At 37.8% G+C, this 26,799-nt stretch overlaps 1 protein-coding gene across 8 annotated transcripts in view; it reads left to right on the top strand.

The window, feature by feature from the left end:
• epb41a (erythrocyte membrane protein band 4.1a) overlaps positions 1-26,210 on the top strand; it is a 104,921-nt gene extending 78,711 nt beyond the window's left edge. For 6 of the 8 annotated variants that reach the window (XM_067425986.1, XM_067425983.1, XM_067425988.1 and 3 more), the window contains 5 exons: positions 16,010-16,138; positions 17,679-17,777; positions 18,303-18,383; positions 18,642-18,758; positions 23,759-26,210. In XM_067425986.1, coding sequence (XP_067282087.1) covers positions 16,010-16,138; positions 17,679-17,777; positions 18,303-18,383; positions 18,642-18,740 — 408 coding nt within the window. In that variant the 3' untranslated portion in view covers positions 18,741-18,758; positions 23,759-26,210. Of the gene's footprint in view, positions 1-3,483; positions 3,538-4,070; positions 4,477-16,009; positions 16,139-16,474; positions 16,525-17,678; positions 17,778-18,302; positions 18,384-18,641; positions 18,759-23,758 lie in introns of those variants that run through there. The other 2 variants (XR_010899305.1, XM_067425987.1) reach the window with 2 other exon arrangements.
• The last annotated feature ends 589 nt before the right edge of the window (positions 26,211-26,799 follow it).

The following is a 26,799-nucleotide window of genomic DNA, read 5'->3' as shown; positions in this document are numbered from 1 at the left end:
TCTTTTAATCACAGCACCTGCAAATTAACATTTGGGCAAGAAAAATGGGCGTAATGATTTGTGCGAGTTTGACAATGGCAGTATTGTGATGGCCAGACGACTGGGTCAGAGTCCATCATATGGATGGCCTGTGCCTGTTCATTGCCTACCTAAGGGAACACATGGCACCACGATACACTATGGGAAGAAGGCAAGCCGGCAGAGGCAGTGTGATGCTTTGAACAATGTTCTGCTGGGAAACCTTGGGTCCTGCCATTAATGTGGATGTTACTTTGACACGTACCACCTACCTAAGCATTGTTACAGACCATTTACACCCTTTCAATGAGCTGGTGTTCCTTGGTGGCTGTGGCCTCTTTCAGAAGGATAATATGCCCTCCGCCCATACAGTAAAAACAGTAATATTGCAAAATACTATTACAAAATAAAATAATGTAATTTTCTACTTAAATATATTTTAAAATAAAATTTATTCCTGTGATGACAGCTGAATTTTTCTGCATCATTACTCCAAATAACTCAACTACGTTGGTAACAATGGAACTATGCGACCATAGTTGGCTAACAATACTTTAGGGAAACGCATCGCATAACAGTTGTTGACTTAATCACTTCTGTCATGTAAATCTTGAAATAAATGAGATTTGGATCTTAATTCATGCCTGCAGTTACATTTTGCATTTTATTGTAGTTTGTAGTGTTTTACTTTAGTTTTATTTAAAGAACCATACTTCAAAATGTTTTTTTTTTTTTTTTTTTTTTTTTTTTGGTTTAAAATACTGCATATTTACTGCATATACTCTGCAATGTCAAATGATCCTTTAGAAATCATTTTAATATGCTCATTCTAATATGTTTAATGCATGTACCATTTTTATTATTGTTATTATCATTATTAACATGTTGAAAACAGTTGAGCTGCTTAATATGTTTTGTGGAAATGGTGGTGATACAACCATTCCCACAAAACATCCAGGATTCTTTGATGAATAGAAAGTTCAATGAACATCATTTATTTACATTTATTAAAACATTTATCAAATAGATAATAATAATCTTTTGTAACATAAATGTCTTTTTGATCAATTTAATGCATCCTTGATGGATAAAAGTATTAATTTCTCTCTTACCACAAATGCTCGAATGTTATCATTTTTTACACAAAAATGTTAGACAGAACAAAAAGAGAAAAAAAAAACAATAACAAATGTTTCTTGAGCATAAAATAAGCACATTAGAGTGATTTCTGAAGGATCATGTGACACTGAAGAAATGTATTAAATTGGTTCAATTTATTTAATAAAAAACAATTTATTTTAAACTAAAAATCAGAATATTATTTAGTTTCACAATATTACTGTTTTACTGTATTTTTGATTAAATAAATAGAACCTAAGAGACTTCTTTCAAAATTTTCCACCCACTAGTTTGTCTCATTGGTTAGTCATTTGATTTGTCATTCCGTTCAGCTGTTGCCTTTGATTGTTCCCTGGATATATCTCTTGTTTCAATAGTTTGATGTCTGGTCTCATCAATGTATACTTACCTAAAGGATTATTAGGAACACCTGTTCAATTTCTCATTAATGCAATTTTCTAATCAACTAATCACATGGCAGTTGCTTCAATGCATTTAGGGGTGTGGCCTGGTCAAGACAATCTCCTGAACTCCAAACTGAATGTCAGAATGGGAAAGAAAGGTGATTAAAAGCAATTTTGAGTGTGGCATGATTGCTGGTGCCAGACGGGCCGGTCTGAGTATTTCACAATCTGCTCAGTTACTGGGATTTTCACGCACAACCATTTCTTAGGTTTACAAAGAATGGTGTGAAAAGGGAAAAACATCCAGTATGTGGCAGTCCTGTGGGTGATAATACCTTGTTGATGCTAGAGGTCAGAGGAGAATGGGCCGACTGATTCAAGCTAATAGAAGAGCAACTTTGACTGAAATAACCACTCGTTACAACCGAGGTATGCAGCAAAGCATTTGTGAAGCCACAACACACAAAACCTTGAGGCGGATGGGCTACAACAGCAGAAGACCCCACCGGGTACAACTCATCTCCACTACAAATAGGAAAAAGAGGCCACAATTTGCACAAGCTCACCAAAAATGGACAGTTGAAGACTGGAAAAATGTTGACTGGTCTGATGAGTCTCGATTTCTGTTGAGACATTCAGATGGTAGAGTCAAAATTTGACGTAAACAGAATGAGAACATGGATCCATCATTCCTTCCTACCACTGTGCAGGCTGGTGGTGGTGGTGTAATGGTGTGGGGGATGTTTTCTTGGCGCGCTTTAGACCCCTCAGTGCCAATTGGGCATTGTTTGCCACGTCCTACCTGAGCATTGTTTCTGACCATGTCCATCCCTTTATGACCACCATGTACCCAATCTCTGATGGCTACTTCCAGCAGGACAATGCACCATGTCACAAAGCTCAAATCATTTCAAATTGGTTTCTTGAACATGGCAATGAGTTCACTGTACTAAAATGGCCCCCACAGTCACCAGATCTCAACCCAATAGAGCATCTTTGGGATGTGGTGGAACAGGAGCTTCGTGCCCTGGATCAATGCCAAGTCGAATTAAGGCAGTTGTGAAGGTGAAAGGGGGGTCAAACACCGTATTAGTATGATGTTCCTAATCATCCTTTAGGTGAGTGTGTATGTGTTGTGCTATGATCATCTGTGTAAAGACTTGTTTTGTGATTCTTCTTCTTTCTGGTGTGATTATATACAACCCAGGTGTGACAGTTGTTACCTATCCAAAGAGGCTAGTGAAATTTTCTCCATTGATTTCGTTCCCGACATCTTGGAAAATGCAAGAGTTGAATTGGACTCTGCAATTTTTCACATGAAAGTCCAAAAGCAAAATCGTCCAAAAGTATTCTACCAATATATTAAGTGTTTCATCAGAAACCTGGTACAAAAACTTGTGCTATTTATCTTTTGCATGATGATAAACTGCATTTGAAGTAATTTATTCCAAAGTCATCAGGTACATCACTGAGTGAGCTGATTCACAAAGTGATTTTGTTTGATGAATTGAGTATACAGTGAGTGTGGTTAAGGAATCACTGTTGTAAGGTCAATTGTGATGTGTGCTCTTTTTCATGCAATTAGACCTCATGTGAACTAAGGTTTTCAGGCTGTAAAAGGATGCAAAAGCACCAACAAAAAGTCCATTTGATTTATCCTATATTCCAAGTCTTTTAAAGTCATACAGTTAGCAGTTTATATTCTTCTAAATGTCTCCTTTTGTGTTTCACAGAAAAAAGGAAATTATAGGTTTTGAATGACGCTAATTAAATGTTTATTTCTTTTGCTGAACTGATACTTTAACATGAAAAATTAGAAAACTTTTTCATGCAGTTTTTACAGATACAGAAGGCATCTACACATGTTGGTCACATATCTTAAGCACTTGATTTATCAACTCTTAGTGTGTGTTTGTGTGTGTGTGGGCACGTGTGCACACAGGTGAAGCTGCCTCCTCTCCTACCTGTACACAGAGTAGCGGGAGGCATATCAGAGGTAAACGTACTCTCATTTGGCCGCTACTTCCATGGCTGTGATGCTATCGCACCTGAAAGACTAACTGTTCTTTATGTAGATAAAGAACAACACAATCCGAATCACAAATGGCCGCTGGATGCTATGGTCATGGCCCAGTCAGAGTAGGAAAACTCCTCTCTCTCTGAATCTGCTGCCTACGGCTTTTATAGACCCCTGACAACGCCTTCTGCCAAAGCCACACCCCTTTACTGCTGCTGCTGCTGCTGCTCTCTGAATGGCTACTGCTGGCTTTCCTCTGCTTTGATCTGCCAATCGCATGGCTGGACTACACTGCATAAATAAGCTGCATGAGTCTGTTAGTTCATTGACAAGCAAAGTAGGTATTAAAGGAAAAAAAGGCAAATAGGACAAGCAAACAATAAGAAACTGACGCCTCATCCTCTTCATTTCATTCTCTTTCCCCCCCCCCCCTTTTCCCTCTTATTCATGTCCTTGTGGTGTTCCATCCTTTCCTTCCCCTTGTTTACTCTCCTCCATCTCTCTACGCAAAGTCCTGTCCTGGATCACAGTCCTGTCCTCCTCCACTTTCATCCATAGCTCCATCTCCACCTCGATCCTCCTCCTCTCCACAAGCAGGAGTGTCTAGAAATGCTCAGAGAGGGGCACATCCACTTGCCCCACGCCCCTCCTCTGCTGAGGCTTTTTACATCATGTACCAATCTCAGACCTGAACGCAATACACTGCCAAATGACACACTCCTCTCAATTAATAGAGACGCCATTCAAAATTTGAAATTCATTCTCTCAAAACAGTGTGCTTATCCATAGCTTACCCAAGCACACATCTAACATCGATCATCTCTGTGTTTAAGTGTTAGCACTACAGATGAGAATTATAAGGAACTGAATGGTGGATTTCTTAATAATTCAATATATGATTCCTTTACACATTTTGAGGAATCATTCCCCACAATTGGCCTTAAATATGCAGTATTTATATATAAAAAAAAAAAAAACATTTTTAAACATTTTAAAGTATGGTTCTTTAAATAAAACTCTAAAGTAAAATACTACAAACTACAATAAAATGCAAAATGTAACTGCAGGCATGAATTAAGATCCAAATCTCATTTATTTCAAGATTTACATGACAGAAGTGATTAAATCAACAACTGTTATGCGTTTCCCTAAAGTATTGTTAGCCAACTATGGTCGCATAGTTCCATTGTTACCAACGTAGTTGAGTTATTTGGCGTTTCCCGAAACGGTAGTTCCAACAAACATTCACAAACGTGTGTGATTGACACTACACCTTCAGAATCAGAACACTTCAGAATCTCGCCGAAGTAGTAGGTCATCTGGGAACTTTTTGCCTATTCTTTTAAGAGTCCTGTGAATTCGGACAAACTTATTTAGGTTTTCTCCTACTATATAGGGAAGTATGCAATTTTGGATACATCCTGCTTGACCCTCTTCCAAAAAAAAACCCTGACTTCTACTCTACTACCTGTTTAAATAGCTGGGGTAAGCGCTCAAGTGCTCACCCCCCAGTAGTAAGTAGGATAAAAAAATAAGGGTAACAACTAATACTGTTAAAAACGACAGCCGAACGGTGGTTTGAACGGTGAACAGTGACATTGTCACAAACGGTTTGAACGGTGGATTTGTGACAATGTCACTATGGTTTCGGGAAACAGTCGTGACTAGCTGGTTTATTTCTCCAATGACAGACAATGATTCATTTGACTGATTCACACAGATCAAAGTCATGAGTTTCATACTAAATCTTGATCAATTAAATTGAAAGAACCTGTTTGTAAGAGTCATTCATTTGTAAATCAGACTTGTAATTGCATTCAGCAAGAACATTGCAACAGAAAAATGTTATCCATTTTGAAGCACTCAATCTTTTTTTAAATATTTTTTATTCAGACTGCAACCTCTCAACTAAAAGTTTCTTTAGCCGTTGTGCTGCGGATTCAGTGCCACACAAAATACTGTTTAGTATTTAAAAGTATAAATTAAGAACTGTTAACAGAAATGAACAGTAAACCAGTTCTTAGTTCCCAACCTTAGTTAGCAATGAATGTTCTTTGCGGATGTAGTAAACTCTGAACTAGCCAATGACAGAGTGTTCCGTTACAGACGCATCCATTTATCTGATCCTCTAAGGATCTTGCATAGTAGTCCAACCCACCAAAACCCTGCTGGTTTTTATGGTGTTTTTTGGTCAGTGATGGTTATTTGCACTGCCAAAATAATGTCTGCTGCCAATCCTAATGTAAATCAGGTGTCCACCATGCCATCAACGCCATAAAAACCCTCAAGGCCTTTGCTTCAATCCATCTGGCCTGCTAAAAGCACTCCGGCCAGATGCTGAGCCCAAACTCATCGAACCTACCCAGAAATCTTTACTACCCCCATCAATCTCTCCCCATGTCTCTCCCCATTCCACATGTCTGTTCATTGTTCTGTGTCTCTCTTGGTGTCCCGTTGCCCTGCACAGAGATGGAAGTGTGCAGCAGGCACGTGGAGGCAACAGCAGGTAAGGGTCAGGTGGGTGCCCGTGCCAGGAAGGCTGCCACTACTGCAGCATATGGAGGAGGATGAAGATGATGATGACCTTGATGAAAAAAAAGACAATGAGGCTCAAAAGACAATCCACGTCTCAATAGCCATGTCAGAGGAAGAGAGCCGTGCTGCCCGAGTCTGCCAGCTGTACCAAGTGGTACTGCATCGCCCCCCTGTCTCCTTCCTGTTGAGCAGCCTGCTGGTCTTGACGCTGATGCTGTGGTGGCTTGTTTTCATTTGAGAAAAAGTGGAAGAAAAGAAATAGATATCAGGAAGGCAGCTGCTTCTCAGGACTGAGCTTTTCTGGATTATGAGACAATAAGGAGGGAGAGAGGAAGAGGTCCTTCCTGTTTGGTCCTGTGAGGTCCTTTTCTGTTTGTTCCTCTTGGATTCTTAATGATTTCGCCATTTCACAGTGGATGTCAATTGACAGCTTATAATTTTAAACTATTGACATAAACCAACTGAATGCAACAGCACTATGTTATCTTAATAGGGTGTAAACATTCACGTTTCTGGACTCACTACTAAAAATAACCATTCAATTTCAATTTCAAATTACTTTTTTTTTGTTTGTTGGTGTTTGCAAGGTGAGTATGAATTAAAATTAGACTGTTCATGTTCTTATTTTGCCTAGTTTTTTCATTGAATTCATCTCTAACGATTTACCACACAGACTAAACATTTGTTTGTTTAGTGTTGTTTTTAATTTGAACTTTAAATGTCCCATGGGATGGAATTTTGTATTATTTTATAATGTTTCCTTAGGTGTACTTATATTGTTAGTATGCTTTTTACATCATAAAATGTTATACTTTAGAAATAAAAGGCATTTTTCTTTCCTGATATTAGGCCTCTGGCTTGAATGCTCTGTTTCAAGGGGGGTGTCTGCAGTGAGACTGCAGTGAAAACGCCCACCGTTATAATTGGCTGACATCTTTGCATTTGAAATGAGCATTAGATTACTGTATGATGCAGAGAGGGCGTGATTTAGTGAGGATCCAGCCAGAGAGGCGGACTGAGCTCTCTTGGACCAGATAGACAAAGATTGCTGAGAGTTATTTTCTACTGAGTTGTTGAGAGCGCTGTGAGCATGAGTTTATTTTGTTTGTATCTGAGAGTTCTGAATTAACATTAGTCCCAGTCACGCCCACCCTGACGTTTTCCTCCTTTGAGCACTGAGTACACAGGCAGTCTGTTGATCACGCGACATCCATATGAATACAGTAACAGTTTCTGTTGAACATAACAGCGTTATTCATTATAACGGCAGTTTAGACAGTTGGGACAATTTTGTGTGCAGACTCGCGAGTTGTGATTTACCACTTCAGACATAAAGAGTGTTCTTTGATCGCTCTTTGTAGTTTAATCTTCTAAATAACATATTTGTTGCATGCTACTAACAGAAACAATGTAAAGTTGTTTGTTTAGTCACTGGCTTGATTCACTGATGCATAAACAGCAGTAAACGATTTAGAAAGAAAGTCTGTGTGAACTTGAATTATTAGCTACACATCAGAAATCACTGATCACAGATCAAGGTATTTCCAGGGAAAATAAAATGAACCCACTGGTTCGTCTGAGGGTCAGAGGAAGTAACTGAAAAAAGACTTCTGTTTTCATCTGTACATGCAAACATTGAGCAACTGCCATGCTTTGCTCATTCACAAGCCATGATCTCTAGAGGAAAAACAAATATAGCGTTCGCATAGGCATGCCAAATTCTCTGGGCGGAGGAATGGGAGGTAACAATTACTGGTATGACGTCATAACAGGAAAATTCAAGATCGACTCGTCTGAGCTCTCATTCTCTTAAAGGCAGAGGAAGAAAAACAGAACTCAGTTTACACTAATCAAAATTTCAAGCCACTTGGGGACAATATTCAGGCTAGGGGGACTCATATTAATGTTGAAAAACCTCATAAAATGAAAATTTCATGCCATGGGACCTTTAATATAATTATGTTAATTTCCCATTGACCTACACTATTATTAAAAAGTTTGTTTTCCAGTTAAAGTTGAACTGATAGAGTTGATGTTATCATAGTATGTATTTTCTATACTACATTGTGAGTGGTCTTTTTATGCATTTATTTGCATACTGATTTGTGATTGATCTTTCAAATATGCACAACAAAGTCCTAAAACCTAAGCTTACCTGAAACATTGACACCATTCTTTTACTGCCTCACAAACACTGCTAATTTTAGTAAATGCAGTTGCAGCTTGTTTTGTTGTTCCTTTTGAGTTAGTTTTCCCCCGCTAGCTGTGCATCTTTACCATGTGACCGGTGGGTTTCTCTAGACAACTTTTTAGCACACTGTGCACTTTGCTTCTCTTTGCAGATATAAATTTATTCTCCACTGCCAGCCAATGCAGAATGAAAGGGACAATTTCTGTAATACCGCCAAAAATGAGTCTTCATTAGTCAAAACGTACTTCTTTGCGAAGTGTATTTATGTTTTATCAGCCCTTAGAAGATTATCCTTTCAGCGCTTTAATTACACACCCCTTGATTATAATATACTGTTCCTCCCCTGGGACTCCAGCATGCATCAAAAAAATCAGTACTACTGTCATGCTAGCTTTAAATAAATTGTCTTGTGTGGTATACCACCATAGCCTCTATTCACATTAGCCACGTTTCCACTGTCGGTCCCAAGTGAGTGTGCTAATGTGTGGTAGTCACGTTTCCACTGTCACTTCCGGGCTTGATCGGGCATCGTCGGGGCTTCATTTGGGCCAAAGGCCTGGGTTTTTTAGCCCTGCGAATACCTTGGTCCAAAGCAGAACAGCTCAGGCTTGAGGGGTGGTTACAAACAAAGACAAAGTTTATCTGAGTCTGGAGATGGTAGCGCTGCAGAGGATTTCTTAAACTGCTAACATCAGCATTAAAGACTTTAAAATCATTTTAGCTTAACTCACTTTCAGACTGCAGCGAGTGTTTGAAATAACTTCTGTTTATACTCTGATGGATTCTGATCACCGTATGAAGCAGAAATATTTATATGCGATGCAAAAGACTATGCGCGGTAACCATTACCATAGTAAACTTGGTAAATATGACCGCTTGAACAAATCAGACAAATCATATAGGCAATTATAATTGTGAATTTAATCTGTCGGTACATCTCGTCTCGTTATGACAGACTGTCTGATATCCATATTTATCTTTGCATGTCATAAAATAAAGCAACTAAATGTGATGTAATCATACTGTCCTGTGACTACAAATAAATAATAATTATTAATAATAATAATTTGTTCGATTTATATAGCGCTTTTCAAGGCACTCAAAGCGCTTACATAGAAGGGGGGAATCTCCTCAACCACCACCAATGTGCAGCATCCACCTGGATGATGCAACGGCAGCCATATTGCGCCAGAACGCTCACCACATACCAGCTGATTGGTGGAGAGGACACCTAGTGATGAAGCCAATCAGGAGAGGGGGATTATTAGGAGGCCATGATGGACAGAGGAGCCAATGGGCAAATTTGGCCAGGATGCCGGGGTTACACCCCTACTCTTTTTCCGAAGGACATCCAGGGATCCACAGAGAGTCAGGACCTCAGTTTAACGTCTCATCCGAAGGACGGTGCTCTTTGTCAGTATAGTGTCCCCATCACTATACTGGGGTGTTAGGACCCACACAGACCACAGGATGAGCACCCCCTGCTGGCCTCACTAACACCTCTACCATCAGCTACCTGGTTTTCCCAGTTGGTCTCCCATCCAGTTACTGACCAGGCTCAGCCCTGCTTAGCTTCAGTCGGAGACCAGTCTTGGGCTACAGGGTGATATGGCTGCTGGCAAACAGAAAGAGACGCGACTGAATAAGTGCGTTTCTGTGTGACTAATGTGTAATCTTGACACAAATTAATTAATTATGATCAATGCATCACTTATTATTGTAAAACTGTGGTAAAACATTGATCATTGGGTTTTAAATATTTAAAGGTCCCATGGCAGGACATTTTTATTTTATGAGGTTTTTCAACATTAATATGAGTTCCCCTAGCCTGAATATTGTCCCCAAGTGGCTAGAAATTTTGATCGGTGTAAACCGAGATCTGGCTGCCTTTGAGAAAATGAGCTCAGACAAGCTGATCTTGAATTATCCTGTTATGACGTCATAACAGGAAAGGTTTCCTCCCCTTCCTCTGCTCTGCCTGCCCAGAGAATTAGTAGAGAATGGGTTCAGTTTATCAGTCGCGATGTCAGCAGCACAGGCTTTACTATATGGATTCAACAGCACCGCCACAAACAGTGAGTAACCGTGTTCATTAATGCCTGATCTGGGATCAGTGGGTTCTGATGTGTAGCTAATAATTTAAGTTCCCACAGACTTTCTTCCTAAATCGTTTAAAACTGTCAGTCCCGCCGCTGGCCGTCTTGAAGCATCAGTGAATCAAGCCAGTGACTAAAACGATCAACTTCACTACATTTCTGTTAGCAGAATAAAACAAATCTGTTATTTAAACTACAGAGAGCAATCAAAGAACACTCTTTATAATGTTCAGATCGGTCAATCACACGTATATCTGCAGTGCACACTTGGAAGCTCTAAGGAAGCTCTTACTGTATTCATGTCGATGTCGTGTTTGCTGTTAGCTGTGGTGAAAGCATTTTATGAGAGAAATAACGTTACAAAGTTCACTCGTGTTTATTCAGAGCTCTCAGATACAAACAAAAAACTTGCGCTCTCAACAACTCTGTACAATAACACTTCCTCGGCAATCTTTTCCCAGCTCTATCTCTCTTTGTCTCTCTCTTTTGACTGGCAGTGAGTGCTGCTGCTGCTCACCTCACTAAACTACGCCCCTTCTGCACATAATCTCATTTCAAATGCAAAGATGTCAGCCAATCAGAACAGTGGGTGTTTTCACTGAAGACTCACAGCAGACATGCCTCTTAAAACAGAGCATTCCAGCCAGAGGGCTAATATCAGTATAGAAAATTTCTAAATTATGACACTTTTTGATGTAAAAACTATACTAACAATATAAGTACACCTTAGGAAACATTATAAAATAATAAAAAATCCATGTCATGGGACCTTTAAGTAAACAACAAAAATGCCAACAATCGGCTGCTTGTATCATGTTCCTTTTGCAATCTTGCTAGTTTCCAGGGGTTTCCTTCTGATTAGTTCTCTGATAAAACTTCCATTTGTTGGTGAAATGATGGGTTTGTGTGACGTCGTTCCACAGAGGTGTGTTACGGGCATGTTTTAGTGGAGCGCTGTGGAGCTTCTGGAAATGCAGCGTGGTTTTGAGCTCGGTGCTACAGGTCTGAGGCTATTAGCCCAGCCCGGCCCATTGAAAGCCCTGCTTCGCACTGGCCCAGCATTGGAAACGTGGCTAATGATTGACAGAATAATGCATATAAGGGAGAGAATTTGTTGTTGTTGTTGCTCATTAATTTATTGTTGTTTTTTTCATATTAAATTTTATATTTAACTAGCTTAATTTATCTAATAAATAAAAAAAATAATGTAATCATTGCACTTCTATGGACTTAAGTCAGAGTAGATGGCATATTTAATTTGAAAAATGTCAGGTGTCTGGTTCACACTGGTGTACTAACAAATTTTCAGTGAAGTGTCTATAGCATAACTGTTATTGCACCATGAAGATTATGTTCAGTACACATTTGGTGTGTTCACTCTGTTGCCTGATTTGCATAATTTATTTAGTGAATCAGGTGAAAATAAATGTCAAACTCAGTAGGTACACTGTAGTGTATTCTCATTCAGTTAGATCTGCTGATTTTCTCGGGCCTTGATTTATTTTGTTTCACTGTATTTCACGGACTCATTTGCTTCAAATTGCATATGATGTCTGCTGTGACTAAGGTCTATTCAATGATAAAGACAATCCAAGGTAAAATCAATAAAAAACTTTTCTGTCAATTCATTTTCAGCTCTAGAGCATCTCAATATTGCCTAATATTGATTTAATTTGCATATCTCCATATCAATAGCAAAAACACAATTATTATTATGATAATGATTGTCTTTAAGCACAATGTCTTTTGTGATTTTGTGGTTATAGCCAAATTAACTTTATCCCCAGAGAACTGCAACTGCTTCATAGGATCATCTTAAGAAGACTGAAGAATATATCCAACTATCCACAATAGAGGCTTTCTCTGTATAACTAAGAGCCTGTATCCATTTCGTATGAAAACAGATTATGAAGATGTTATCACTTTTTTTAAATCTCTTTTGCATTAGATTTTGTGGGTTATTGGATGGTAAAGGTATAATCCATAACATTTATATTATAACCCCAAAAACTGCATAATTAGGTTTAGGCTTTGGAAGTGGAACTCTATGCTGCGTCATCAGTAGATGCTATGGAAATGCTTTGCGCAAGCCGGTTTCTGAAGGTAAAGATTTATTACTCCAGATCAGGGGTCCCCAGACTCGGTCCTGGAGGGCCACTGTTCTGCAGAGTTTAGCTCCAACCCCAATCAAACACACCTGAACCAGCTAATCAAGGTCTTACTAGGTCCTATAAAGGCATTGATTAGCTGTTTCAGGTGTGTTTAATTGGGGTTGAAGCTAAATTCTACAGGACAGTGGCCCTCCAGGACTGAGCTTAGGGACCCCTGCTCCAGATGATGCAAACAATCTGCATTTTCTCTTAGGATCGGAGCATGCTCTGTCAGCCCTCGAGAGTGCTGTTAGCTGTGTTGTAAGCGTTTCAAGTCGAGCTATTGAAGGATTCTGTCCACAGCGAAAGAGTGTCTCCAGATGCACCCCTAGAGGTCTACAGCACCAGACCTTATCCTCCTTGCTATCATCCACTCCTTGCTGCGATGGTGACCATTAAACGGCAACTGTGGCTAAACCTCTTGGGGCTCAATAAGCTAGAATGATCTTGCCTTCTTGATGCCCCACTCTCGCCTTCCGGACTTTTTGGCACTGCCATTGAGATTGTGGTCAGAAAGTTCAAGGAGGCGAAGGTTAAATCAGAGGCATTTGAAAAGTGCATCCCCTGCTGCTTTGAGGGTCCTTCAGTCCTCTCTTTTGACCCTGTTGCCAAGCCCAGCTGGTGGCAGGGTCAGAAGGTGAGTGTTGCTGATAGCGCTACACCTCCGAGGAGTTGGGGCTCGAAGTGGCGATCTCACAGAAAGCCAAAAAAGGAGGTTGTTACGGCTAAGAAACATAGGTCGCTGAAACCCTTTTGTTTCTGAGATTTTGGGGTTCAAGAGGTTGCTCAGTTTTTTACTCCTGGAGTTAAGGGAAAAAAGGGAATGCCTGTAAATAGGGGGAATGGTATTTAGAGTGCTTCTCTTCTGGGGGGTGTCTTCATTAGTATTGTATTGCCACTTGCGCCCCACCTTTTCATCTGTTACATCTGTTGGTGTTGGACACAGAAGAGGAGAATGGGAAATTGGGTTGTGCTACACTCTAAAAAATGCTGGGTTAAAAACAACCCAAGTTGGGTTGAAAATGGACAAACCCAGAAATTGGGTTGTTTGAATGGGTCCATTCACTGGTTGAAAAACAACCCAATTTCTAACTTGGGTTGTTTTTAACCCAGCATTTTTTTAGAGTGTAATACAGGCAAGGAAAGTGGGTAATGCCACAACTGGCCCCAAAGTTTCTGGTTTCTGAAACTAAAGGCCCATTCACACAAAGAACGATAACTATAAAGATAACTGTATTAGCGTCCATACCAGTGGACAATAAGTTCTGTTTATTCCAAGCGCGTGCTTGTTTGCCATTTTAAATGCGCGAGTTTGTTACATCTGGATTGGTTCTGATTGGCTGTCAATGTTTTTATCGTTGATCACCAGAAAAAAAAAAAAAAAAAAAAAAAAAAAAAACGATTCCTACGATATTGTTTCTCTGTGCCATGATAGTTTTAGCTGTGGTGTGAACTCTGCTATTAATTTATATTGAGAATGATATTTTAGTGTGTTTTCTCTTTCTCCTAATGATACAGTACTTTGAGTGTCTTTTGTTTGGCCCCTTTTAAATGTGCTAATAACTGAAAAGAGACTTGCAGACCTAATGTGATTTGTCACACCAAGCTGTTCTTTAAATGCCACATGGTGAACCTTTGAATTTAACACTGTGTTCATTTCCTATCGTTATCTGTCAACTTGATGTCATCTTTATTGAATGAAAACATTATTTGACTAATGTGCCAACTGTTCCTAAATCAAAAGCTTTTTTGGCAGAGTGCCTATAGATAAAATATAAAAAAGCAAAACTAAAGTAATTTGTCATGGGTTTTAAATGCATATTCTGCATATCTGAGCTAGGCTTTATGGGCAATATAGAGTGGTAGGCTGCGAGGAGTGATGATGGCTTCATTCAGGTCGTCTCAGTCAAGAGGATGTATGTAGTTTCGGAATAAACACTCCTCACCCTTAATGGAGGTAGGCGTTTTTGTGAAGCTCTCTGAGGCCTTGTGTTGTAGCAAAAGTTCATTCAAACTGTGACCATAGTCATTGTCAATCATCATTGTCAATTATCTTCCTTGTAATTTACGTTAAAGACCCCCTGTGGTTAAAAGTTTCTAAGGATACTGATTTTTAGAAGACAGCTGTCTGACTCTGAGATGGCGAACGGGAACATGGTTTGTGTAACATTAGCAACACATTATTAGCTGTTTGATAACGTAGTCAAGCAAAAGGCTAATCATATTAATTACCATTGTGTCCAACGTTTTAGGGAGCAACACATAAAATGCATTACCATTCTGATACATTGACTAGTAAAGGAGCCTGTATAATTCACTCTTCCACTTCTTCTTCTTCTAAATTAGCTTCTGGTCCAAACATATATGGCTGAATTAAATATAAAAAAATATATAAATATATATGCCACTGTGCAGCATTTACTACAGTGAAGTTGACTGAGTGACTCAGGAAGGACTCTGAGCTCATGTGATTGAGTGTAGGCGGGGCTAATTAGCATATTGTTCAGTGTATACTAAATGAAGCAAGGGTGTAGAGTTACATTCAAGCTATTTAAGGCATATATATATATATATATATATATATATATATATATATATATATATATATATATATATATATATATATATATATATATATATATATGGAACAGTAAAAAAAAAAACATTTAAATATGTCATTTTGGTGGTCAAATTATTGACAACAGGGAAACTTTAATATACTTATTTTGTGGAGCAACTGCATATCATCTTTGTGTGGCTACACATCCAAAGAAGCTAAAAACTGTTTTCCTGAATTACTTCACAGCTGTTGTATCAATTAGTAAAAGCTTAAACGGTCAAATTTACATTGACCCTTTAAAAAAGCATAAAAAAATTCATATTTTAAAATAAATTAATTATGTTCAACACAAGCTCTCTGACTACAACATTACTGACATAGTACAATGATTGGTTACAGTGTTCAACTTCAAAGACATATCGGGAGTAGACATAAATGGAATATTGAAACTGCAATTGCGATATATTTGATCAATTGGGCTGCACTTATGTTAGCATATTTCTCTGTATGGACTATTAATCCAGATTGGTGGCAATTTTATACCACTTACATTTAAGAAATCCAATCAGTGTGCCAAATTAAAAGTTTTTAGATTACCACTCCACCAAAACACATTTATTTTTTATTTATTTTTTGATTTGCAAGGTTGAAAAAGTAACAATGAAATGTATATGGCTGTATTTATTTTTTTATTTTTTTGCCAACCATTCAAAGTTTTACCAGACTAAGCATCTTTTTCTTGTCTTGGCATTTTTTTTTTTTTTTTTTTTGGGGTAGTCAGCACAGAATATTAATCTTACAGACATGACCAAAGGTTCCAGATGGTGTTTAGTAATTGGTGGTGTGTGGAGGTGAAGTTAATGTAGTGAGAAAAGCAATTCTCTACTCACTGTCTACTGTGTTTTGACCCCTTTCACAGTCTCCTGTGGTGAAGACAAAAACGATTACTATTTCTGATGTCACCAACTCGCTTCGCAGTGAAATCACCACCAAGGACATCCCGATAGTGCACACAGAGACAAAAACCATCACCTATGAGTCTTCACAGGTGAGGGGAGTCGATTTTTGAATCAACCCTGTTGTCTGATGTGAAAGTTGCAATGTTGCTGTCATCATTTTTGTTTGTCCTGTGTTTATTTCATATTTTTCTGTTCCAGTATTTGTCTGAATATGTCATGGAATGAACTTTACACTGGGTTGAAAAATATATCAGCATCAATCAATACATATTGGTATCCACATTTTTTAAATAATAGGCATTGGTCAATATTGGATAATTAATTGACGAATGTTGGATTTTGGTACTGTTGCCTATATTGGAACACATCTGTATTCAGAACAGAACATATTGCTATCCAGAACCTCTTATTCTGTTTGTGTTCAGTCTCTTTTGGAATCTTTTGCAGCGCTGGCACTGTCAGAGTGCATTTCTGAGTGAGTTACCTATTACAGAATCTCTCTCAGCTGTACTGTCTAACCAGAAGCTAGTTTTTCAAAGAATATCTAATCAGCATCACAGAGTTCCCACTGCTATAACAATGAGGGTTTATTTGATCTCTTTCAAAATACACCAACTTTAAGATGGAAAAACTTTTATCCATTTTTCATACTGTATATTGTAATGCCTGAATTCACTCCTAACATATACATCTTACTGGTTGCATTTTATTGTACAGCATGCGCACTAACAGTGTACTTACCCAAGAAATTACTCGGTAAGGTAACTAGATTACACTTTATTTTAAGGTTTCATTGTTACAGTGTAATTATATATTTAAGTACTGAATAATATTAATTACTACATGTACTTACTAAAGGGTTAGAGAGGTAGGATTAGGGTTTGGTTGAGGGCTAGTTGCATCTAAAATGCATAATTTGTATGCATTGTACTGTAAAATTAAGTGTTATCGGTAACTACATAGGTTAAGGTTAGGTTTAAATATAAGGTCAGGGTTAGTACCTAGTTATAACTTTGTTATTGTAATTACTAAAATAAGTGCATAGTATGTCTGTGCAGAACAGGACTATAATAAATTAAAGTGCTACCAACTCACATTTTGCATTTCTACTCTCATTTAAAAAAAATTTTTTTTCCCCCAAACCAAATAATACAGATTTATAATATTCATTGTCATCTCATCTATTGGCAAAACTAAAAAAAAAAAAAAAAGTACTTATTGGCTTTTTGGTTTTACACATAATTTCTATATAACAATGAATTTCCGATTATTTTACTAGGAAGTATTTGTCTGAAGAAAAAAAATGTATGTTGTATAGTAAAATTTCGCATTCTCAGTGCGAACAGCAACTGGTGATTGAAATAATATGAGATGGGAGGAAAAGCTGCTTCAATGCTTCTGCGAGAATATTTGAATGTATTGCTACCACATACACAGTTTCTTGAGGAAATCCTTTTGCAACAGAACTCAAACATTTGGCAAGTTTGCATTGAAATATAATTTCCCATCTCATGTTTTTTTCCATTACCGTGTCCCCTTTGGGGCTCCACAGTTTCTGGAAATAGCTGTGGGAATAAGCAAATCATGAGAGATATAATGGAGGAGTATTCTGTGTGTGCTTGCCAACAGGCAAATGCGCTGTCAGAGAAGGAGTCTGGGATGCTGTTGAGTGCTCAGACCATCACCTCAGAGACTGTGAGCACCACCACTACAACCCAGATCACCAAGGTACATGTTTTTTCACATCAAATTATGCAATGAATGAAAAGTTCTACATCATATGTTGCTTAAAAAACTAATTGTGGTTAAATCATCTTATTTAAACACAATGTAAAACTTATTTAAATGATCAAAATGATAAGATTGCTGCAAAACATAAAGAAAACTGATGGTCAGTAGTTTCAGAGTTTGTCTTGACAAACTTTTATGTACTATTACATACTTCTTTTTCCACACAAAACTTTGGTGTGTAACTTGTCCCTCATCCTTTTCTCGTAGACCCATGAATGGTGTGAAAACTTTACAATATCCAAGTGATTTTCAGCATACTAAGTCTGGGCATTGTTCACAATGGTGACATAAGTCTGCGTACATGAGATAAAGCCATTGTTAATTACAATTTATATCACCATTCTACAGTATCTTTCCATTTTGCAAGTTAGTCAAAAATTGCCGTACTGCACAGTTGAGATATTTTCTTCACTGTGTCTCTGGCTCTCTCATTCTCTCGTTCTCTTCCCTTTCTCTGCTCAGACGGTGAAAGGCGGGATCTCAGAGACCCGTATCGAGAAGAGAATCGTGATCACTGGAGACACTGAGATTGACCATGATAAGGTGAAATGGACATGTAGTAATAATCATGTCGGCTACACAGTAAATGCAGAATGTTTTTACAGACATTCTCATTCTAAAGAGCTTTTTAATTGAACAAAAAATTGTAAACACCCCTAATCCCTTCGTCCAAAGGAGTTAAAACTGCATATATCAGTTTTGATGGTTCTGATAACCTCAAACATAACATGCATGGATTAAAAACTTGCTACATGTTTTTAGCTTAGCAGTTTGGTTTAAATGCTGTCCTCTCTGGTCTAGGCTCTTGCTCAGGCTATAAAGGAAGCAAAGGAGCAGCACCCTGATATGTCTGTCACTAAAGTGGTGGTGCATCAGGAAACAGAGATCACCCCTGAGTAACTCCTGTATGAGACATAGGTTAGTATCCACATGCACAAGCACAACCTGTTATTATAAGACCAGGGTTGGTAACCTTTGTTACATGATTACAGCAAGGGAGAATAATATTATATGCATTTCATTTACTTTAGAAATATTAAAGTGATCTGCATGCCAAAGGACCTCTTGCAGTAATGCTTATCCAGTTCTGATATATATAGGAAGCTTTAAAAAAAAAAATGAAATGAGCAGAGTGGAAAGTGCTGCTTGTTGAGCTGGAAGTTGCAGTTTGGTAAAAGTTAAAAGAAAAATTATGATCGATTTAGAAGAAGAAGAAAAAAAAAATTCTTCGTTTTTATTCTTCAAAAAAATGTGTTACTGATTTTTCATTTTGCCATGCAGATGAAAACTGTTAAAAGAAGACTGCTGTGAATATAAGCAATTCAGTGACAAGATGATACAAGACTTCAGTAAATCTACAAAATAAGATCTGCTGCAGGCATGCACTTTTTGAAGATATTGTGACCGAATTGCTTAAATCCTCTGCATTCAAGTTAGAGCTCATTTTATGCTTATGCCTGACATAAAAACAATACAGTTCTGTGTTGTATTTGAAGTGCAAAAATATCTAGGGTTATGTATGTAAACTGCGTCAGTTTCTAATGTTTTGGAGACACATCCCGTGGAACCTGGTGTCTGAAGCACGCTTGAAATCATGCCGATCTTATTGGCTGACGGCAGTCCTGACGTCCAATGAGCATGTGTATATAAAAGGGCGCCTGCATTACACCTCATCAGATTTGGATTGTCTGAAGGGAGACTCACAGGCAACATGGCAACGTAATACACCATCTTGTTCCCTTCTCAGGTTACATATGTAACCCTAGATGTTCCCTTTCAAGAGTAACTCAACACAGCATCAGTTACTGATGCTATGGGGACATTAATTCCCACTACGCCATGCTGACCAATGCCTGCCATGCAAACACAATCTTGTCAGGCTAAACACTCAATGGGTCTTGGCCCAAAGTAGCATATAGGCATCAGCAGCCAATTAGGATGCATTCTATGACACCATAACCATGCTCCCAGAAAGTCATGTGTTAAAGGCACTAGAAAAAGCCCTGAAGCTTCCATACTCAACCATATCTGATATAGGGAGTCTTGCATTAGATCAATCCACCAGAACAGGACTGCCTAGACTAGAGCTCCTAAGAGCAGAGCTACTAGGGTAGACTACAGACATGGCCTCAGCTAAGTCCACAGTTCATCTAGAAGCCAACCAGGAGATCGACCTGGAGAGGCGACAGAGAATGTATTGCTAATCATGATACTAACCATTCTGCTCTGTGAAAAGCCCTGCTCTAACCTTCAATTAGCCTGCAAGCTCTACTCAAAGAACGGGGGAGGGCTACATATTTTATTTTGTCAGACTGAACCTTACAGATATGCACAAAGGAGCATAGCCTTACTTTAATACCCAGTCTGATAGATTGGGTAAGGCAGCAGATGACAGAGTGGGCCACTCTTGTGACTTTGTCCACTGTAGTTGTGAGTATAAAAATAAAAAAACTGACCCTAGAGAAGGGAACACCTAATCACTGTTTTAAACCCCAATATAGAAATTGAGTGGACATAAACTACAATCAACTTCACCTGTTGAGATCTCATACATTTTCTGACAATTTTATTTTTCAAATGTAGGCTTAAATCTTTTTATTTTTCTGAGAAATGCTTGGTTTTCACCGAACACGTAGTCATATCGTATTGTATCGATATCGAGATATCTGGCATGAAAATCGAGATATGAAATTTTGTCCATATCGTTCAGCCCTAAGGATATATAGCCTAGAAATCTAGACGCACCCTAGCGGCAGCAAATCTATTTTGCCGCGAGTGTAGTCTAGCAACTCTCAGTAGACTTCTGAGCTGGAAAAAACAAACTCTGCTCAGGCCAATCCCATCGTGTATAGAGTCGGTGGGTGGGGCTTAACATGATGATGGCAGAGTTGCGTGCTAATTGTAAACAAAGAAGCTGGCAAACGGCGGTCTTTCGAATTGGCTTTGGCCGCGACTCTGGAAGACTTGGAGTTAAGCTTTTCTTTGATAAAAGAACAAAGAAGGGTACTGAAATCATTCTTAAGAAGGGAAGATGTTTGGAGTTTTGCCAACCAGATACGGCAAATGTTTAATTCATCAACTAGCTCCGCTTCACCATCATTGCTCTGGTTGGTTGTAGCGCTATCCTATTGCATGGGAGTTTGAAAGACAACCGTTTATCCCTCCCCTCCCATTGAGCCCTGTCAATGTTGAGTTTCCAGACCAAACATCTTGATTTGGGTCTGGCTTGTCAGGCTAACGTATACTCATATGGATGCAAATAAGCAAACATTATTTTACTCCTGCTGCCAACCTAATATGTTGGAAAAGCAAGAGACAACAACAGCGGCGACTAAAGTCACAAAGAATACCGTTTTCACTGTTATCCAGCATACCTCTGCTACCCCTTCAGTTTTAAGCCACACATCACCATTCAGCTTTATGCTCTGAAAGGTTAAATAACAAGGGGGATGCTAACAGCGACAAATAACTTCTTGTTAACCTTTTACTTTGAGAAGCATGCCAACATAGCCCAGACTATAATTGCTGAATACAGATCACCGAGTCTCCAGAGGGTGCATTACTATTGTCTTAGTTAATTTACTTTCAACTCCATCAATACTGAAGAAAGGGCAATGACAGGAAAAAATGGGTCGTATCATTTCACCGTGACTCACTTTTTTTTTTTTTAGCCTACTGGCATGCTATTTCCATAAAAGATCTCACCATGGCTGTTACTCTTAACTGAGCTGCCCCATCTGCTGTTTCTCGTTTCTGTTTGAAATTGGTGACAGGTTGACTATTTACGACCGATAAAAATATTATTTTTATTTATTTATTGAATGTCCAGACAGCATACACTGGGCACTATAAAATGGGCATGGCAATGCACACTTTCTAAATTGTGCAGTGTGCTTGCTCGCCATTCTTCAAATGCTGTCTTTCACAGCACACAAACAAGCAGCCTTTTATATACGCACAGGCGCTCCGTGTGATATCGACCAATACAGTTGCTATGATTTCATGCGTGCCTCTGACACTGGAATTTGCAAGACACGTAGACCCCATAACGTCAGCAACTGATGCAGTATTGAGTTGCCCTTGAAAGGGAACAACTTTTGCCGGAAAAAAAACAAAAAACTTTCAGTCTGTGATTTCAAGAGAACACTCTTGAAAAAGATCACCAACCATTGTTTTAGGATATACATTCCAAATTGATGATTTCATACCATAAAATGCTTCCCCTTTCAACGTTGCACTCAATATACATTTCAAGCAAAGCATTACTGCTGTACAAATGCAATGTTTCATCTCTCCCTCTGTGGCCTCTTAGCTTGATGGGTTTATGGCATGTATTTAAATCTTCCCTTCCATGGGCAATAAAGCCATACCATCTCCCATGTTACAATAAACCCATTACATTACAGCATTTCTGAGATTTCTGTCTTTCAAAAACAGCAAGGAAATCACAGAATGCTGCAAGCTTACCACTACAAAGTGAAAAATCCCTAAACAAGATGGTAATGATGGACCACTCCATAGCACACCTCATACAAACAGAAAGTAATCCTTGGGATCTCAGAGAATTAGACACAGACGTGTAAACTGGATGATTTACTGTTAGCATTAACTGTGCTCTAATAAAAACCTCAGTCCCGCGGACAGCACTGTTATACTGACGTACTTACAGCCGTTATACATGCTTGTAGGAGGGTTGGTGGCATTCAGGATTTTAAATTGCAGTTCAGCTCCTGAATTTCAATTGAGGTAGCAGCATGATGCAGAATTTATTTGGATTATATTAATATTATAATAATGATATATGGAATATTAGATGATGCATTAAATTAATTTGATTGCATTAGATGTCAGTGTCAGTATTAATTGTCAGTGTTGTTAATGCAAAAATAGGTTTTACAGTATTTAATAAATAATTATTCATTTTATGGACTATGATGAAAAACAAGACTATTTTAGGATTATGTATATACTATTTTGACCTAGCTTTTACTTTTACATTTTCATTTACTGTTTTAGTCCTTGTGGCATTGTCATTTTATTGTTTTTTTTATGTATATTTTATTTCTACATGTTTTTTTTGTATATATATATATATATATATATATATATATATATATATATATATATATATATATATATATATATATATATATATATATATATATATATATATATATATATAATATTTATTTTAGTTAAGTAATTTTAGTACTTCAACTCTAATTTTTTTTGTTCGCTTTTAGTATTTTTTTTCTCAGATATTTATTTTTTATTTGATCTCAGCTTTTTGTTTTTTTTTTGTTTTATAGTTTTATTACTGTTAAAGTCCAACATCAGAGGACCAGCATCATCTAACTTACTGCAAAGTCAAACATAAAAAAAAAAAAGCAAAAGAATGCTTGGATTTCTGACTGCTTTTGATCTGTAGTTAGTCTCTTAGTTGAATCCTTTTTAGTCCATAGCTTTGAGAAATATGTGTAATGAAAAACTAGTCCAGGAACTCTCAGAGTTAGGTCTGTAAATGTGGTAATTTAGTCTGTTTGTGTGAGGCATTGGGCATCTGGTGCTGTTTAACCAGCTGTCAGGGTGGTATGTATACAGACACAGAACTCCCAGAGAATAATGGTTAATGCTGCCCTGCTAGTTTGTTCCCACAGTGCCCTGTTTTGTGCGTGCAGAGACCCAGTTCACCCCATTCGCCCTGTCAATGTTTACTTCACTTTCTGTCTGCCAGAGAGTGCTTCAGTTTTCATATTTACCATCCGCCATTATCCGTCAGTCAGGTCTGCATGCCACAGGCATTCCCGATTTCTGTCACTGACTCCTTGACCCATTTGGGATGTGTTTACTTTTTCCCTGACCAGGAATGTTATCTCTCACATGATTGTTAATCAAGCTTTGATCTCACATCAACACAGGTTGAAAAACGGGACCAGTCAGGTTTATGAATGTGAAAAAACAACGCAAGAGCCCTCACATCCAGCCCCTTCCCATCAACCCACTATGCCCGCCAAGTTCCCCCACAGAAAAAACACTTCCTGTAGCAGCACATGTCCCATCCAGCCATTGCCGTCTGAATCCACTGTATTCCAGACCCTTAACTTCTGTCAAATCTCAAGCGTCTTGTACTGCAAAACTGAGCATCTACCATCTATTTCTGTCCAGCATCAAAAAGCAGAATTTTAAGCAACGATTCATCTAATTCCCAACACCTTGGACAGACTTTTCCCAAAAAACCTGACTGACCTCCACCTCATTCAAGACATTCCATGATGGACTGAACCATGTTACAAAATCGTTTTGTAAAACAGTGGCAAAAGAGCATCTTTTTATCTCTAATTCATACAGTATTTTTAGGGTGGATTGCAAAGGGATGGTTTACATAACTGGGCGGTGGGAATTTAAAGGAAAATTTTATAGTGTCAATTTGTTTTTGTTATAGTTAAAACTTAATTTAATGATTTTTGCAATTGGTTGATTATACATCTGATTATGGTGTTACAGGTATTTTTTTTTTTTTTTTTTTTTTTTGTTCAGACAGGGCAAAGGAGCGTCTGTCATAATCAAAAAATCTGTTAAAGGGGAAGTTCACCCAAAAAATTCTCATTTTATTTCTTTCAGTGAATACAAAACAAGAAATTTAGCAGAATATCCATGCTGCTCTTTTCCATTCTTTTCCAAGAAAGTGAAATACGTAATACTATTTATTAATATTATTATTAAAGACTTAATAGTAACCCCTCAAAATAATAAATAAATAAATAAATAAACAAAAAAACAAAAAGATATTTTGAGAATGTATTATACAATTCAAATAACAAAAACTGTTTGATTACAGAAATGTCCTTTTTTGGTGTGAACTATGCAATTAAATAGTTTCCCCTCTGTTATTTAATTTTCATTCACATACATTTAAATATGAAAGGGTTTAATATCAATAATGTCGAACGGCATTTGTTGTCATAAGTGTCCCATGTGAACCTAATGCATCAGGTTGAACATGAAAATGTAGGTGAAACTTACGTTTAAATTCCTCAAAAAAAAACTATCATATGACTTTATAGGTCTTTGATTATGGTGCATTAGGTGCATAGACTACTTTTTAAGCCCATTCACTTTCATTGAATGGAAAAGAGCAGCATGAACATTCTGATAAACTTCTACATTTTTGTAAAAACAATGACCGAATTTTCATTTTTGGGTAAACTTTTCCTAATTCAGTAATCCATCTTGTAAAGTCCCAAATTTTATGTTCCTCTTAAATGTGAAAGTATTATTTTGTTGTTGGTGTAAAAAAAAAAAAAAGTGTGTTAATTTCATTCAGAATGCTGGAGCAATTTCAGATGTTTTTCTTGTGTTTAAAAGTTACGTTAATTTGCATATTTGTTGAAGAAATTTTCTTTTGTTTCATTGGTAATGTCATCCTGTGTCATCATGGATTAGGGGTCCAATGAAGATGGGGTAGGGTACTGTAGTGAAACTACATTCTATGATCTTTCTATTTATTTTCATCAGTTTTGTTTTCTTGTTTGTGTGTGTACTTTGCATTTTAGATGCCCTGCTCTCTTAAATGCGGCTTTGACGTTTTTGTATTAGATCCAGAATCCCAAACACCAGCTCCTGCCAGTTTTTAAATGGGATTTGCAGGGATAACTTTATTCATTTTCAGTATATTTCTACTTTTCTACTAGAGGGGGCAGTATGTTCTTACCCATGAGTCTATAACAGATCTGCGAAGCCTTTGAAATGAGCATCCACACACAACCTGAAGTGGTTTTAGATGAATTGGACTTAATTAGCCAGGAATGGAGTTAATTTGCAATTATAGTAATTAAATGTGCTAAGCATGAATCTGAAAGCGATTACAGCTAATTAAAATGTGTTTCTGTCATTCATTGAGGTATTTAACTGCTCTGAATGACTTTAAAGGTCAAGACTGACAATTCTGGTGCAGTAGTTCAATTCTAGAAAATCAAAGTGGGAATTTTTGGGATTTTATATTGTGCATCAACACTGCCGGTGGCAAAAGGGCTCCTGTGGTAAAGCATACTGCCCCACGTCAAGCTGACAAGTCCAGTATGTCCAGTTTTTAAATGTCTATTTTAAAATGTTACGCTTTTATAATAGTTCAAATAGTATCCTGTACAGAGACCAATGTGTTGTAGTTCGTTCGGTGTGTTGTTTTCTTCATTGTGGCACTCCTTTTCCTAGGCTAGTCTGGGGTGAAGAAAAGAAAAGAATCATACATTTGTCCTCAGAGGTTCTTTTTCTCCTCATCACAAACATCTTTCTTTTTGCCATCACTGAAAAAAAAAGACAAATGTACAATATAGCACCATGCACTGAATAAACTCCAACTTATACACATTCTTCACGTGGTTTCATGAGATTACTGTCTCCTTGTGTGTTTCTTAATACACGTTCCAGGTTACATTTGCAGTTTTCCATTAAAATGAAACTATTGAGTTGATATCAGTCCCTGTTTTTAATCTCCTCGCATCCAACAAACACCCAATTTTTTTACAGTCCAATCAATTCCCAATAGATAAAAAGTCCTGCACAACTTTTTCCACTTTAACACCGTTTCACATGGAAACATGTCATGTTACAGAAGTAAAATGGGATGTAAATGTGATGATCTTCATGTCAATTTGATTTTAAGTCTCTACACTCTAAAAAATGCTGGGCTAAAAACAACCCAAGTTGGGTTAAAAATGGACAAACCCAAAAAATTGGCTGTTGAATGGATCCATTCACTGGGTTCAAACAACCCAATTTCTGGGTTTGTCCATTTTTAACCGAGCACTTTTTAGAGTGTAAGGTCTCGTTCAGACTGTCAGTCCAAATCCATTTTTTTTTTTTTTTTTGTGCAAAGCCGATCGGTTGTAGCAAGTCTGGACCACCAAAAATCACATGAAATCCGATTTTTACCATTTCGAGCTACATTCATAGTACTTTG

The sequence above is a fragment of the Pseudorasbora parva genome, chromosome 19 (genome assembly GCF_024679245.1).
Source record: "Pseudorasbora parva isolate DD20220531a chromosome 19, ASM2467924v1, whole genome shotgun sequence".
NCBI classification, from domain to species: domain Eukaryota; kingdom Metazoa; phylum Chordata; class Actinopteri; order Cypriniformes; family Gobionidae; genus Pseudorasbora; species Pseudorasbora parva.
The sequence above is the reverse complement of the archived record's forward strand: the minus strand, read 5'-3'. Positions and strand labels throughout refer to the sequence as shown.